The 16549-nt window shown below is 35.5% G+C and overlaps 1 protein-coding gene across 1 annotated transcript; it reads left to right on the top strand.

Annotated features, from left to right (window-relative positions):
* Positions 1 to 539: 539 nt before the first annotated feature.
* LOC149141865 (UDP-glycosyltransferase 72B1-like) lies at positions 540 to 1211 on the top strand. Its single transcript, XM_089451354.1, has one exon. It carries the CDS (start codon positions 540 to 542, stop codon positions 1209 to 1211), a length of 672 nt encoding a protein of 223 aa, XP_089307480.1.
* The last annotated feature ends 15338 nt before the right edge of the window (positions 1212 to 16549 follow it).

The raw sequence follows: 16549 nt of genomic DNA, 5'->3' as shown, positions 1-16549 counted from the left end.
TAATCGTTTTAAATCTTTCGCATTAGCTGAACAATTTAATAAGACTAAACACCATATTTGCATTGAAAATACTTGCATCCTTGCCAAAATTAATCACTATCACCATAATTTTTTTAGAGAAGCCATTTAAATAAATAAACGCCCTAATAATCTTAATAAATAAGAACGATGGAAGATCAATGAAAACTGGACCTCCACCTTAACCTCAATGTCCACATTTAACTAAGCCCCTTGTCTTTTCCTCTTTCTTATTAACTTTACTCGATTAACTTTTTAGTTATTAATATTAATATATTACTTTAAACTTTATTAAAAAATATAATATTTTATATTCACTCTTTCGTCATTAATACAATATTCTAAATTATATTAAATAATATAATATGTGATATTCTTTAAATATTAAATTATATTTACGCCGTAAGGCGTTCCCTCTGAAATGAACTCCCCTCTATGCCCACCTGTCATCCTCGTACGCCATAGGATCCTATGTTAGACGATTGCAAAAGTTTCAATCGTTCGATCAAGATGGTTACAAAATGGTTACAAATTGCCTTGAGTGGTTAGATAAGCAGCCGCCTTCGTCGGTTCTCTTCGTTTCCTTCGGAAGGGGAACCGGTCTCCCAAGGGCTCAGGTGATCGAAATCGCCTTGGGATTGGAAGCAAGTGCCCATTGCTTCTTGTGGGTGTTGTGCAGTCCGTCGAGCAGCTTTCTGTCTATAGAGGAAATAGATATTTCTCAACTCTTACCCGAGGGATTCGAGAGTCGAACCCAGGACCGAGGATTACTTGCTGCTTCATGGGCGCCTCAGATTCCTGTTCTCTCTCACCCATCCACCAACGGTTTCCTTTTTCATTGCGGTTGGAATTCTACACTGGAGAGCATCTCACATGGAGTGCCCATGATCTGTTGGCCTCTTTTTGCGGAACAGAGGATGAACAGGCTTCTACTGGTTGATGAGTTTAAAGTGGGGATCCCAGCAAAGATGGAAAGCGATGATTTCGTAAAGAGAGGAGAAGTGGAGAGAGTTGTTAGGGAGTTGATGGAAGGAGAAGGCGGGATGAGGGTAAGGGCGAGAGTGAAAGAATTGAAGGAGGCCGCCGTGAGTGCGTTGAAAGAAGGGGGTTCTTTGTACAAAGCCATGGCCGCTGCAGTGTCTGAGTGGGCAATGAACGCAGCAAACTCAGGAGCCACAACAACCAAAACATGACTTCCATTTGGGACGAACAACCTCTAGATAGGAATTTTGTATGTCGATGGTTATTATCAATTCAAATTTTACATCCCTTGCCTTTCATATTACGGCCGTTTTAAAAAATGGAAATGGAGGGAAAAAAAGATCAGAGTTGTGTAAAATGTTTCATGCCACCACATAAAGGCCACCGACGGAACGAGCTGTGAACCCATGGCAAATTAGTGGTGCTATGCTGTTTTTTCTATGTTTTCATATTTCATAATATGACTAGCTTTCCATTTTTATATGATAGTTTGTCACGAATATATATTTTGGCTTATCAATGTACTCATCATTCCCCGTTTGTTTTAAAACAAGCATTTTTCAATATCTTTGTTGTTGCAATTTTTGGGACTGTGGATGATTTAAACCTACGCCCATAGTTTCCAAATGGATTGAAAAATTGGCATGAAGTTGATATATCTGGTTTGTATCACCATTATCCTTACCTAACTGCTCAGATTTTGCATTACCAATATTGTGATTGGGAGGGAGATCACACATACTCAAGGATCTATCACATATGGCAATTGTATCACCTTCGTCCTCTAGATTGGGGGGCGTTCCAATTGTCAACAGAACTTTGATACATCAGAATTTTGGATACCCTTTCTTCATTTGCTATGTCAAGCTTTATGGACTTGTTTGAATGCAAACCCCAAAGAATATGTGCACCCATAATTTATCCACTAGTCAACACCATGCCTCGAATATACTTACTGCTGAATAGAAATTTGTCCCATGCCTGCGATCGATGCTTGTGTTACTATGCCTTCGCCCTCAAGGCCACCTCAACGTCCCGTACTTACGCCAATCAGTAAACTTGCCTCTTGCCGGGTGTGAGGACGCGTTCCAGCCGTGGGATCAGAGTATGCAACCTATGTCTATCCCAATGCTCCCTATCTCTTGTGCCGTGCTTCACCTCCACGAATTCCTTGTCCTCAGACCCCGCGCGATGGTTCTCTTTTCTCGATCTGGAGCTAGGCAATATACCGCCCTAATTGTTGGCAACCACCTCGTGATTCCTCCGCCAGATGCGATCTCTGTGGAAAATTTATGTAGCGTTTGCAATACTAGTCCCAAGATGATATGAGACCTGCAATAACACAAGAATTTGTTCCCAGAAACAATCCCCACGAAACCCCTTTCCCAGAGAAGATTAAAATTGCACCAGCAATGGGTTGCGGGTTGCTGGCAAGGGTGAGACTGGCTTGGGTTGCGGGTTGCTGGCTAGGGTGAGACTGGCTCTCCCCGAATCTAGTGAGAGGATCTCGCCTGAAATTCTCAGAGACGAAAAGCTTTCCTAAGCTCTGGATCAAAATCACCAGAGAAAGATTCAAAATTCTTCCCGTTCCCTTCTTGATTTCCTTCCTCCTTTTAAAGCCCTTACACTCCTTCCTCATTTTAAAGCCCTTGAAAACTACTGGCAAATACCAGGGCGTTTAGTTCCTTTGGGCGAATACCATATGTTGTCTATTTATTTATTTATTATTTTTTTTGTTATCAGTTGGGGATATTAAATAATTTAGAGCTGCCAACAGTTCTCAGGGGACCTAGGCTACAATCTATCACATGAAGTCTATCAAGAAATACCCCTTATAATGATGCTTGTCATAAAAAAATGGTGGCCCATCAAAACATAGTATCCTCAAAATTATCCTCTTCTGGATTTGTGGTACTTTCTTCAATGGAACCAGTAACAAAACTATCTTTAAATTTAGGGTTGTCCTGAAAATGCTCTTCATTGTTGGCATCACTATCTTCAAGGAGTGGAATAGGATCTTTTTCTATAACTACATCTTTGTCATAATCAGTCCTCCTTTTGTAGGGCTGCCAATAAGTCCTGGCACCATTGTGAATGTGTTGATTAGTCACCATGGCAACTCCATTGTTAAAAGGTACAAATTGTATTTGTTATAAAATTTAAATTTTCATGGTGGAAATTGTATGGGTGAAAGATAGCCCCTCAGGATTTGCATGAATTGTTTTTTTTGTTGGACATTGAGAATATCCCTCGATACCAAATAAGCCTCTTCCAAAAAATGATAAGAAGCCTCTAAATTTCAATGGTGATTCTTTTGCGATGTTCTACATGTCTTAGCATTTATGAGTTCTATTTCAAAATTGAAGGAAAGACATGAAGATGCCATCATAAAATTATTTCTTGACATTTATGAGGTCTATTTCAATATTTAAGGAAAGACATGAAGATGCCATCATAAAATTATTTCTTCTTTGTTTGGAGTACAAGCAGAAAGACGGGTTCAAGCACTTATGCATCTTGAAGAGCATATCTTCTATGATAGCTCTCATTGAATGTTTTCTCAAATGTTGGGGCCCGGAAATGCATATTTTGGAGACACCCACCAACACTTATTGGCAGGCTTAGAAAAGGAAGGTCTTCTTGCTCACCTTGAAGGAGACTATTGGAAAACCTCCTTGTGATAAATCTACTACTCTGAAGGATAACATAGGCCCAAAATTGGGACTGAACAATGTTGTTTGCTCTAGGGATAAATATTCTACAAGAAACTATCCCTCACCATCTTGAAGACAATAATGTGCCAGATCCAGGAGGAAGCTATTAGGGTTGTCTTGCTAGTGAATGTGAACATAATGAAGAATCTGATTGTGAATCTCATATCTTTTATTTTGACGGACAATTAATCTTTCATCATGCAATCTCTATGAGTTCATTGTATTCAACTTAAAGAAAGGCCCCTTTGTGTTTCCTGATGAGCACCCGTTTTATGATGCAGGCAGAGAACATGGACATGTTGCAGATTTGGAAAGGGGCTTCAAAATTGAACAAAATAATGAAGGCTATTGGGGATGTAGTTTAATGACATCCCTAACTCACATTGAACAAGTCATCCCTAATAATGTCATATGAATTATTTTATTTTTTAGAATGATAATATTATTATTTGAATTGGTAAATAAATTATATTTTTTAATATTATCACTAACCAATTCATTCATAACAACTTATCTTAAACATAATATTATTATTTAAATAATATTAATATTATATAAAATAATTGTCATTTTAATCGATAAATATATTAACTAATTTTTAGATTATTATATCTTTTACCTAACTCACATTGAATAGGTCAACCCTAATAATATTATTTTATTTACATTTTCGATATGAAATAATTAATTATTACATATCGGCTATTTTCTAACTAAATAATTATTATTTTAATAAACTTCTTATCACTTAATAATTCTTCACCAACAACTATTTTTTGAACGGCTTACCCTGAACATTGATGCATCCCTACTATTAATTCTCTCAGATTCATTGGTTTCTCACCTTGTCCTGAGGATGAACAACATTAGTTGGTTCAAAACTTCGACCCAATCCTTACATGTGATTAATCTGAAAGACTATTCTTTACATCATGGATCAGAAAAGTCTTAGTTCCTCATTATTATTTATAATATTTATTTATATATAAGAAAATATTATTTAGCAAAATGGTTCATTACTTTTAATAAATTTAAAAAATCCCACCAATTTTCCGGGAATTTGAGATTATTCCAATTATAATAAATTCCTCCATAATAAATTGGTCATTATTATTTATAACATTCATTTATAATTTCTCATTATTATTTTTTATGCCGTAAGGCATTCCCTCTTAAATGAACTCCCCTCTCTGCCCACCTGTCATCCTCGTACGCCATAGGATCCTATGTTAGACGATTGCAAAAGTTTCAACCGTTCGATCAGGATGGTTACAAATTCGTTTGGGAAATGGTTTGCGCACTGGTCAGCATAACCAATTTCAGCGTGGTATCTCATTACTTTTGGCATTGCAGTGTCCACAGAGCGCAGGAGGAGAGCAGTGGCTGCAGAGCGTAGGAGGCATAACCAATTACAGCGTGGTATCTCGTTACTTTTGGCATCGCAGTGTCCGCAGAGCGTAGGAGGAGAGCAGTGGCCGCAGAGCGCAGGAGAAAAAATGGAGTTGTGACGCCTGACAAGTACAACGACGCAACTTTCTAGGTGTACATTTCGGACATTGGAGTTTCTGTTTCTTCCAATGCGTTTCAAGCCAGAACTCTGGTTAATTGTAGAGGAAGAGTTTTTAACGTGCAGTAAAAAGCTAGAGTTTGAATGAGATTTACAGTTTATTTCTATAAATTCTGTGCAGTATCATCCCATTGATTTAGTATGTATTATGAGTTGTTTACCATTTTCATTTGAAGCCGAGATCAGATGAATAAAAAACATTAAGAAACATCTAACATGGTCTGAGAGAATGTGAATATACTATAATGCCTTCAAGACATATGTATCTCTTGTACCGAAGCAGAGAAGCCAAAGCTTTGGGTAGCTTATACCTGTGGAATGGCAAAGCTGGTAATGGTAATGCAATAGATAATATTAGATTTGAAGAGACCAAAAGAATATGCGGGCAAACATTCGAGGATGGGGAATGCATACTGAAGATTAGTAATATATTTACGCATCCTTGATTGATTCCTATATTGTCGAAATAGATCAGGGAACAGAAAATCCTTCACTGCGTTCCTCAATCCACCAGTCTTGCTCTCATCAACAAGCCGATCATTCATAGTCACTTCATCAGACGTTGCTGGCTTCTCCAGATCTTCAATATTCATTTTACGCTCACTATTTCCATTAAATTGTAACAAGCTCTTCTAATGATAATAACATGTGGGTGGAAACTCTACTCGACATCAGATATAACTATTTTACGAGTCACAACACTAGATTTAATTATTTCAGTTCCACTGCATTTTTAGATGCAATTGGAAAAACAAATTGTTTACTAAACTATTCAGATTCCTCAGCAAAGTACTATTTTAGTTACAATATAAGTTTCCAGATATAACTGGAAAAACAATTTTTTCACTAAACCATTCAAATGCCTCACAAAATACTTGATATTCAGAATAACATGGAGAAAATAAAATTATATATAAAAATTTATGTAAACAAGATATTATTAGAATTAGGCATATCTCAGGCATAAAGAAAGGGCAAAGATGAAACAGAAGCAGGCGTAATCATTATTAGTCCTTGCATTTTAGAACTGGATTATTTTATTGCAAGCTGACTGTTTCAATTACAAGTTTGATGAACTCTTGTCAAAAGTTTCAATTGTCATTAATTGGGACATACAAACACTAGCAGACTCAAGCCAATGAGTTCAAAGACAATTAGGGAATTTTTAGTTACATTGCATTCATTTTTAATCGAAATGCTTGTTTTCATAAATTTTTGGGATGCATGCATTACTTTCTATAATTTTTTAGGTGCAATAAGGGGAAATTAATTGTTTCTCTATATTTTCATTAAAATAATTAATGATAGTTTTTAATAATGTATTAATGGTGATATAAAGTAAACTCCATACTGGACTGTAATATATTTATATGATAGAGTTACAGTGGATTTTGTTCATATGCTCTTGGAATTTTCATTTCCTATATTGTATTGATGGAAATACCGAAAAATTAATCACATAGGTTCCTTGCAAGCCGGAATAGGTCTTGCTTAAACAAATACAAACTTCGTTCTTGGTGAAACTTCAACAAGAGTCAAACCCTGGTAGGAGAACCCAGTAAGCCAAAACATTGAAATTACACCTCATGCAAGAAGGAGATGCCATCGAACTTAGGATAGGAGGGGAGCCTTACAAGCTTACCCAGATAAAACCCTAGAAGCGCAAGCCCCGTAAGGATGAGGTAGAAATCTTCGAGAGGCTTTTCCCTCAATGTGGTCAAGAGCCCTTGCCAAACCTGCGGAGCATAATTCCAAATATTAGCACACAAAAGAAAACTGAAATCAATTCCTGAGCTGACATTAACAGCAACGTTATATAGAAAATGGGGTAACCTCACCTGGGTAATTTCCCAAGAACTCCCTAACTTGAGCGCAGAACCCTCAAGCAGCTCACGGAACGATCCAACCGCAATAGGAGACAAAGGTTCCTTGCAAGCCGGAACAGGTCTTGCTTAAACAAATACAAACTTCGTTCCTGGTGAAACTTCAACAAGATTAAAACCCTAGTAGGAGAACCTAGTACACCAAAACACTGGAATTACACCTCAGGCAAGAAGAAGATGTCATCGAACTTAGGACAGGAGGGGAACCTTACAAGCTTACCCAAATAAAAACCCCAGAAGTGCAAGCCCTGTAAGGATGAGGTAGAAATATTCAGGAGGCTTTTCCCTCAACGCGGTCAAGAGCCCTTGCCAAACCTACGAAGCATAATTCCAAATATTAACACACAAAAGAAAACTGAAATCAATTCCTGAGCTGACATTAACAACAACGTTATTTAGAAAATGGGGTAACCTCACCTAGGTAATTTCCCAATAACTCCCTAACTTGAGCGCATAACCCTCAACCAACTCATGGAACGATCCAACCGCAACAAGAGATAGAGGTTCCTTGCAAGCCGGAATAGGTCTTGCTTAAACAAATACAAACTTTTTTCCTGGTGAAACTTCAACAAGAGTCAAACCCTGGTAGAAGAACCCAGTATGCCAAACGTTGAAATTACATCTCAGGCAAGAAGGAGATGCCATCGAACTTAGGATAGGAGGGGAGCCTTACAAGCTTACCCGGATAAAACCCCAGAAGCGCAAGCCCCGTAAGGATGAGGTAGAAATCTTCGGGAGGATTTTCCCTCAACGCGGTGAAGAGCCCTTGCCAAATCTGCGGAGCATAATTCCAAATATTAGCACACAAAAGAAAACTGAAACCAATTCCTGAGCTGACATTAACAACAACATTATTTAGAAAACAGGGTAACCTCACCCGGGTAATTTCCCAAGAACTCACCCGGGTAATTTCCCAAGAACTCACCTGGGTAATTTCCCAAGAACTCCCTAACTTGAGCGCGGAACCCTCAAGCAGCTCACGAAACGATCCAACCGCAACAAGAGACATGCTCGCAGCATAAGCACCTCCGCCATGGACTGGAAGCAGAGCCAGCACAAGGAGGAATGGGCAGAATGAGCTGTGTAGCTAGACCCGGTAGAGGGTAAAACACTTAGAATATCCCAGAGCCGTCATATCAGTGACCGACAACCTCCACCGTAGATGAGACAGATGATCCCGAGGTTCACTGACAGCACCACTGCATGCATTAACACTGCTAGTCCGGAGAAGTGTATGACAGCGGTAACCCGGTCACGGCAAGCTCAAGATAAGACCTGAAATCTAAGCTGGAGGGGTGGGGCAATAAATCAAAGAGGATAAGGACCTGTCCTCCGCTATACGGAAGATCAAACAATTTATAGATTATTAATGAATGAAACTTGGGTCTCGTGTATTATGTGATTCACAACCGGCGTTGAAGTTAAGAGCTAAGGTTTTGTTGCATAATTACAATGGTTAGTTGTAACACAATAAATAAACCAAATGTATGCGTATTGTTGTGAATAATTAGAGGGTGAACTTTTATATTTAATTACCATAAAACATTTATCTCAAGCATATTGTATTATTCCTTGTATATAGGGGTGTGACATAGGCATAAAGAAAGGGCAAATATGAAACAGAAGCATGCGTAATCATTATTAGTCCCTGCGTTTTAGAACTGGATTCTTTTATTGCAAGCTGACTGTTTCAATTACAAGTTTGTAGAACTCTTGTCAAAAGTTTCAACTGTCATTAATTGGGACATACAAACACTTGGGACATAAAAACACTAGCAGACTCAAGCCAATGAGGTCAAAGACAAATAGGGTTTTTTTAGTTACATTGCATTCATTTTTAATCGAAATGCTTGTTTTCATAAATTTTTGGGATGCATGGATCACTTTCTATAATTTTTAAGGTGCAAGAAGGGGAAATTAATTGTTTCTCTATATTTTCATTAAAATAATTAATGATAGTTTTTAATAATGTATTAATGGTGATATAAAGTAAACTCCATACTGGAATAACATCCTAGAGGAAGATCCTACAGAACTAGAGAAGACCCCTTTGTGTAAGTCTAATCAAATTACTCAAATTATCAATTTTTTTTGGAAGCATGCAATTAGAACGAATGAATTCCATTTCAAACTCTGAGAGAAGAAGAAGTTAATAATAACAAAGTACCTAAAACAAAAAATGATAATATGCACAATTAAATATTGGTTCAGACAACCGATGGAATGGAATTCATGGACTTTACAAACGAACATATGCAATGGAATTCATGGAATTTAAAACGAACATATGCTGCAAAATAAAATGAGATGAGACAAATAGGTTTTTTTAGTTACATTGCATTCATTTTTAATCGAAATGCTTGTTTTCATAAATTTTTGGGATGCATGCATTACTTTCTATAATTTTTTAGGTGCAAGAAGGGGAAATTAATTGTTTCTCTATATTTTCATTAAAATAATTAGTGATAGCTTTTAATAATGTATTAACAACGATATAAAGTAAACTCCATACTGGAATAACATCCTAGAGAAGATCCTACATAACTAGAGAAGACCCCTTTGTGTAAGTCTAATCAAATTACTCAAATTATCAATTTTTTTGGAAGCATGCAATTAGAACGAATGAATTCCATTTCAAACTCTGAGAGAAGGAGAAGTTCATAATAACAATGTACATAAAACAAAAAATGATAATATGCACAGTTAAATATTGGTTCAGACAATCGATGGAATGCAATTCATGGAATTTACAAACGAACATATGCAATGGAATTCATGGAATTTACAAACAAACATATGCTGCAAAATAAAATGAGATGAGATAATAATATTTACATTGCTATGCATTTAAACTTAAATTTCCACCCCGACCTACGAAGTACTGTCAACTGTCCATGTTTTAGCTTTTTCATCTCATGGCTTGAATTGGATTAAGCTTTAAAATGTTACTTTAATTAATATTTTTCAATATAATTTTCTCATTTATTTAAAAAATTAAATATTTGCATTCTTCAATTTATGCCTTACGGCGTTTCCTTTCAACATCTAGTGCAAATGCTAGTGTATTATATTCAATATATCATATCATATTATATTCAATATATCATATCATATTATATTCTTTTATATTATATTATATGTTACACCATAATACATGGTTTATTATTACGTTATTTTATATTATACTAACATAAATATTATATATTATGTAACATAATATTTCATTAATATATTGAAAAATATAATATTTTTTAATATTATAATATAATATTTGATATATTAATATTTAATTAATAATATTAACTTTCAATATTAAATAGTTTTTATCATACATTGGAATTTTTAAGGGTTTTTCTTATCGACTTCGTTCTCATTATTCCTCTAGGTTTGTTATATATATTAATTGTGGTTAGATCAACCTTTCTGATTTTAAATTCATATCGGTGATGAGCCACATATGATGGTTTGAAACATTGAACAAACAAAAACCCTATGTGATGGGTCTGGAAGTATCTAAACACAACTCATGTCGCATGAGTCTCAAATCTCAAATTGTTTACATAGTAAAAGAACAATAATACACAACAACCATAAACTTCTCCAATCCCTCTAGACACAATAGTATTGAAAATGCTCATCACATGAAACAATTGACATTTTTGTTGTAGTACAACATTGTGATCCAACACTATGAGGGAACCCAAAATTTAATGACACGATTCCTTACGAGAACACTAATAGTTGGATTGCTAATATTTGCTCAATTTTAGCAGTTTGAATCCAATAATGTCAAAGAAGCTTACACATTTGCACAAATCTACTTAGTCTAATAGAACTCCTCAATGTCACAAGTAAACGAGCTTTGAGACTGCTTGCTAAAAGATGAGATCTTTACAAGTTGCTCATGCTTTGTCTTCTCATGGAAGATCACAAAATATAGTAGTTGTGCAAAGCAAACAATTCAAAATTTTCATGACACTTTTTATCATGGCTCTTTAAACTATAGAATAAAATGGTGAATCCTATGAATGACAAATATGGTGGCAAAGTATGTGCAAAGTTATTTTGTTTATAACATATCAAAGCAGATTAACTAGGAGTTATGAATATTCATTCTATTGAGAGCCTAAAAGAAGTTATGGGAATAAACACCAATGACTTTTGAGGAGGTTTACCAATCAACATAGATCCATCTTAACTTTGAATCTATAAGTGTCGAGATGAATCAAATCTCTCAATATGCAAACCTCTTATTGAGTGTAAAACTCGAAGAAATGTTTATATCTCAAGAGATTTGATTTCTTTTGGTTCTTGATAAATCTAGAATTGAGATGAATCTATACTAGTCCTTAATAACGCATATGTTACATGATTTTCACATCTCTCTATATAGAAATATGATTTTTAAATCTCTCTCTATATAGAAATATTCATATTTTTAATTTTATTTCTAAGACCCTCATAATGCATTTAGTTACGAGCTTATACTCTTGATACTTTTCTTTGATATGTTTTATATTTTTAGATTTCAATTTTATAACGTGACACACATGACATTGATTATATATATATATACATATACATATATATATATATATATATATATATATATATATATATATATATATATATATATATATGTCTTAGAAAAATAGTTTATTGTAAGTTTTGAGTTTTTATTTGTTTACTACTTATTACATCGCAAGGCGTTCCCCTCTGAAAATAACTCTCCTATTTGCTTTCGTGTCATAATCTGTGCCATTCGATCTTTTGTTAGATGATTGGGTTATTATTATCCGTTGATTTGAATTGAAAGACAGTTGCTACTCAGTCCCAAGTCATCCTTTTCCCAACCACTTTCCTAACCGCACAAACGACTCTGGCAGATGCATAATCGAAAACTGAAATGTGTATGTTGTTAATTTAATTGAAGTATATGGTAATGTGCAGGTCCTCTCTGGCAACTGATCTTGTCTTGGGAGTCCACGGGAGCTTCATCTCGGTTTGTGTAAACGAAAGCTTCTCGGTTCGAACCCTGGTAAGTCCATATTTAAAAACAAAATTCCCATTTTCTTCACGGAAACCATGAATTTTGAGAATGAAATGGGGGCGATCTGGTTTTTATTTTTTCAGGTCGACCATTCGATCGTGGAGAGCTATGCTCAGGGTGGGAGGCAGTACATAGCATCGAGGGTGTATCTAACATAGGCACTTGATGGTGCTGCGAAACTATTTATGTTCAATAACGCCACTACGACAGTGAAAGTCCAGAGTCTGAATGTATGGTAGATGGAGACTGTGTTACTATCTGTTCTTCCCTGTAATGGAAAAAAAGGACAACCCACTATATATGATAGGTTTCTCACATTGACATCACTACCTATGAAGCACAACCTTTGGAAAACGCTACTCTAGTTAGCCTTGACCCAACCCATCCTTAAAAATGCATCATCAATAAACCCAGTTTCTCTACGGTCAACAACATAATCTCTCATAGCCCTCTGCTATAAGAGAGCTAGGGAAACCATCCACTTTGAACCACACAATTAATACAACATTCACTATTACTTCTATGATCTTGGACACTATGAAGGAGGAAATGTTGAAGCATTCACTTATTACTAGTGAGTATTCTGTAGTGTGAGCGATGTAGTTTTCCATGGCATCGAAAGCCATGACTATGAATTCTCTGTCGACCTTGTCCTTACACTTGAGAAATCTGGTCATCAACTTTGTCCAGTCATCACTGCCTGTTGGATGCACTAGAATGCAGATGTAACTGTTTTCTTTCAATATCGAAGAAATATGATGAAGTATTTTACAGACTGCTGCAGGGGATTTTTCCCCATCCTTAAGTGACATGTAACATGTCTTGTTTACCCCCAAGGCAACCATTTGTTAGGAAATTTGAACATGGAAATAGGCACGAGGAATCAAAGTCTTTTTAATGTACCAAGCATCAATGATTTTTTATATGTTATGATTATTCTTGAATTTATGCCTTGCGATGTTTCCTTTGCAACATCTGGTGCAATTGCTAGTGATTATTATTTTATTTTTGTGAATTCCAATACTTAGTATTTATTCTCAAAGCAAAGTTTACATAGATTACATTGTAATCATATCCGCATCCTTCCAACAACAAAAAAATAAGTTAAAAGCTCTCGTCACCCACATTATAGATCCAGATCACAAGATGCTCATCATTGCATCATCAAACTTATTAATTAAATTTAAACATCAAGTTTTGGAATATTATAATTATGAATACAAATAATCATTATTTTAATTTATATGTTAAATGGATTTTAATTTGCCTCTACTATATATAAATATTTTTATTTTTAATTACATATATTAAATAAATTTTTTAAATATAAATCATCATTTTTAATATTTTTTTTTAATATAATATATATAAGATGAAGATGCTCATTATTGCATCATCAAACTTATTAATTAAATTTAAACATTAAATTTTAAAATATTATAATTATGAATACAAATAATCAATATTTTAATTTATATAATAAATGGATGTTAATTTATCTCTAATATATAAAAATATTTTAATTTTAATTATATATTAAATAAAATTTATAAATATGAATCATCATTTTTAAATTTTATTTTAATATGATATATATAAAATTGAATTTTTTTATTATTATGATTATAAAGAAGAACTTATAATATTAAGTATAAAACAAAATTATAATCATTTTTACTGCTCGTTATTTTACAAATGGACGATGCAAAAACAACGTTACAGTACAACAAGTCGCATAATTATTAAAGTGAAGAAACATGAACGCAATTAAGCATGGGTGCAATTAATATTTTTACAACTACAATATATTCTTCAATTGTTTTTGATAACTTCCATGGAATGTCATAGTTATGACATTGAAGATAGATAAGCATTACCTTCTACCTTTGTACCGAGACATTGAACCTCACGATAATTCAACTATCATGTATCTTTAATTCACTGCAACTAGAGGATCCACAATAAGTATATGATGCTTTTCGGAAGAATCACTAAGGCATATTTATGTATATAAGGAGAACTTTAACGAGAAGAAACAAGATTTAGACCTGCTAATATAAAAATAAAAAAAAATAGAAATTATTTTAATATCTATGAGGTTAAAAATAATTTACGGGATATATTGCTTTTTAGTTGGTTGTTGTATTAGTTTTTTATGTGAAGCTTCACAATATTTGTTGTTGTATTTGGTTATTTTCATGTGAAGCATCACAATAAACATTCTTAGTTTCTTGACAAACTTTTCACTAAATAGATTTTCTCATGAGCTCGCTGTATATCTGCATAACTTTCCGTGTTTTGTTTTTTTGTTTTGTTTTGTTTTTTTGTTTGTTTGTTTGTTTGTGTTTTTTTTCCTCCCATTGGAAAAATCGTAATCTTTCATTTATGATTGAAAAATTACATGTTGTAGATGCCTTTCGGCATATGCTGCTTTGGCCTTTTGCCATCTCTGTAAGCATATTAAAAAATGGTGCTCAGTTTTTGTCAAAAAAGATGCATAGGTCCTTCATCACCACGCAGGGTGTTCAGTTTCAGAAGAAAAACAAAAAAAAAACAAGATTAATGTACAGGTGGGAAAAAATCAGACTTTTCGCCCTTTTTTCTTCTCCACCTTTCTCCAACCCCCTTGTGACTCTGTTGGAGTTATAAGTGCTAGTGCTGTTTCAACCACAGGTTTTGGGTTTTCTTTGTCAGAGTCTGATGTGTCTGAAATGTGTTGACGTTTTGATCTGCTCATATCCATATTTTCTGATGGCCTTGCCAGTTCTGTGACTATATGTTCCTGTGGATTTGTATCTTCTACTTCTGATTCTTTGTTCATCTGATTGGTTTCATTGGGGACTACATATTCCTCTTCTTCCTCCTCCTCGTGATCCGAGGGTGGTGGAGGGATTTGCCACCCCTTTGCTTGTTTTCCCGTTTTCTTCTTTCTACGGTTGTCTTTATTGGCTGCTGGACATGTGCCTTGTAGGTGTCCTGTTTGTCGGCATATTCTGCATCTGAATGCAGTGTTTTCATAATCTAGTACCTGAGTCCAGCTCCTCTGTCTATGCTTCAGCTGAATTTGGTCTGGCAGACCTTTGCTGAGGTCTACTTCCACACATATTCGTGCAAAAGTGTAAATTCTTTCCTCTAGTCGTTGGGTATCCATTTTGATGTAGCGCCCAATAGTATTACCGATTCCAGCTAGTACTTGATGATTCTAGAGATGAATTGGGAGATTGTGTAGGCGCACCCAAACTGGCATCTTAGAGACAATCATTCTGGAAACCATGGTGTAATGAATAGTCCTGTGGATCCCCAGAACCAGGGTCCTTCCTGTATTACTATGTCTCTGTCCTCCACTGAAGAAAAGTACATAATGAAGAACCTTTGGAATAGAGATGTATTTCACATTGTGTGGTCCAATTCGTGAAGATCCAATGAAATAGATCAATCGTTTTGGGCCAAAAGCAGTTGAATCTACATATTATTGCTTGTCTTTCATAAATAGTGCAGTACTCATCTGTTTCTGGTATATCTATGTTGTATTCTGGGATATGATTCAGCTGATCCACAATGTATGGCCTTGCGTCCATACCTGTTTGATTTGGTGCTGCTCCATCTGTATTTTTCCCTTGTAGTATGTTTTTAAAGGATATACTGCCTGTTTTTTTCCCCTGTTGTGTTCCTGTGAATTTTGTTGAACCAATCCCACTTCCTTCACCCCTGTGAGGATTCCTGTTGTTGTCAGTTGCACCCCCTCTTATTCTCAGATTGAGAATGATTGTTGACAGGGGTGCAATTTTGTAGTCCCATAGATACTTTGAATCTTGAAGAACTCTGCCCCCATGTATCAGATTTTGTGATCTGATGGGTGTTGAGCCTCGAACCTGCACCTTCCTATACACCCTCTCAGCCTTCTTTTTCCACTCATTTCATCCACCAAGTTGATTAAATCTGTTGACACCTAATCCGAAACGGATGAGGTGAAGCCGGACAGTCATCTAGAAGATGAACTGATCCGTTTCTGTACATGTATAAATAACAATAGTTGAATGAATAATATCATAAGTTGATTTGCGCTCATTAATTTCTGACCTAACCTGGCCTGACATGGTATCAGAGCACAGGTCCCAGGCTTCAGAAATAGCGTAACTCCTCCTGCCTCATAAAACCTCTGCTCCCTGGCGCACCAGCGCTGCATACGCTCTCTGCTCTTCTGACATCCCTTCTGACATAGCTGCATACGCCCTCCCTTTCGCTGCGTTGAGGTCCGTTGCTGTATGTGGAAGTCGTGGAAAGGTCTCCGCCAGGTTACCATACTATCAAGGAAACGGTAACGTGTTATTGTAAG

The sequence above is a fragment of the Pinus tabuliformis genome, chromosome X (genome assembly GCF_031772625.1).
Source record: "Pinus tabuliformis cultivar Carrire ecotype Pingquan chromosome X, CPIR1, whole genome shotgun sequence".
Classification (NCBI taxonomy): domain Eukaryota; kingdom Viridiplantae; phylum Streptophyta; class Pinopsida; order Pinales; family Pinaceae; genus Pinus; species Pinus tabuliformis.
Note: the sequence above shows the minus strand (reverse complement) of the source record. Positions and strands in the feature narration are given on the sequence as shown.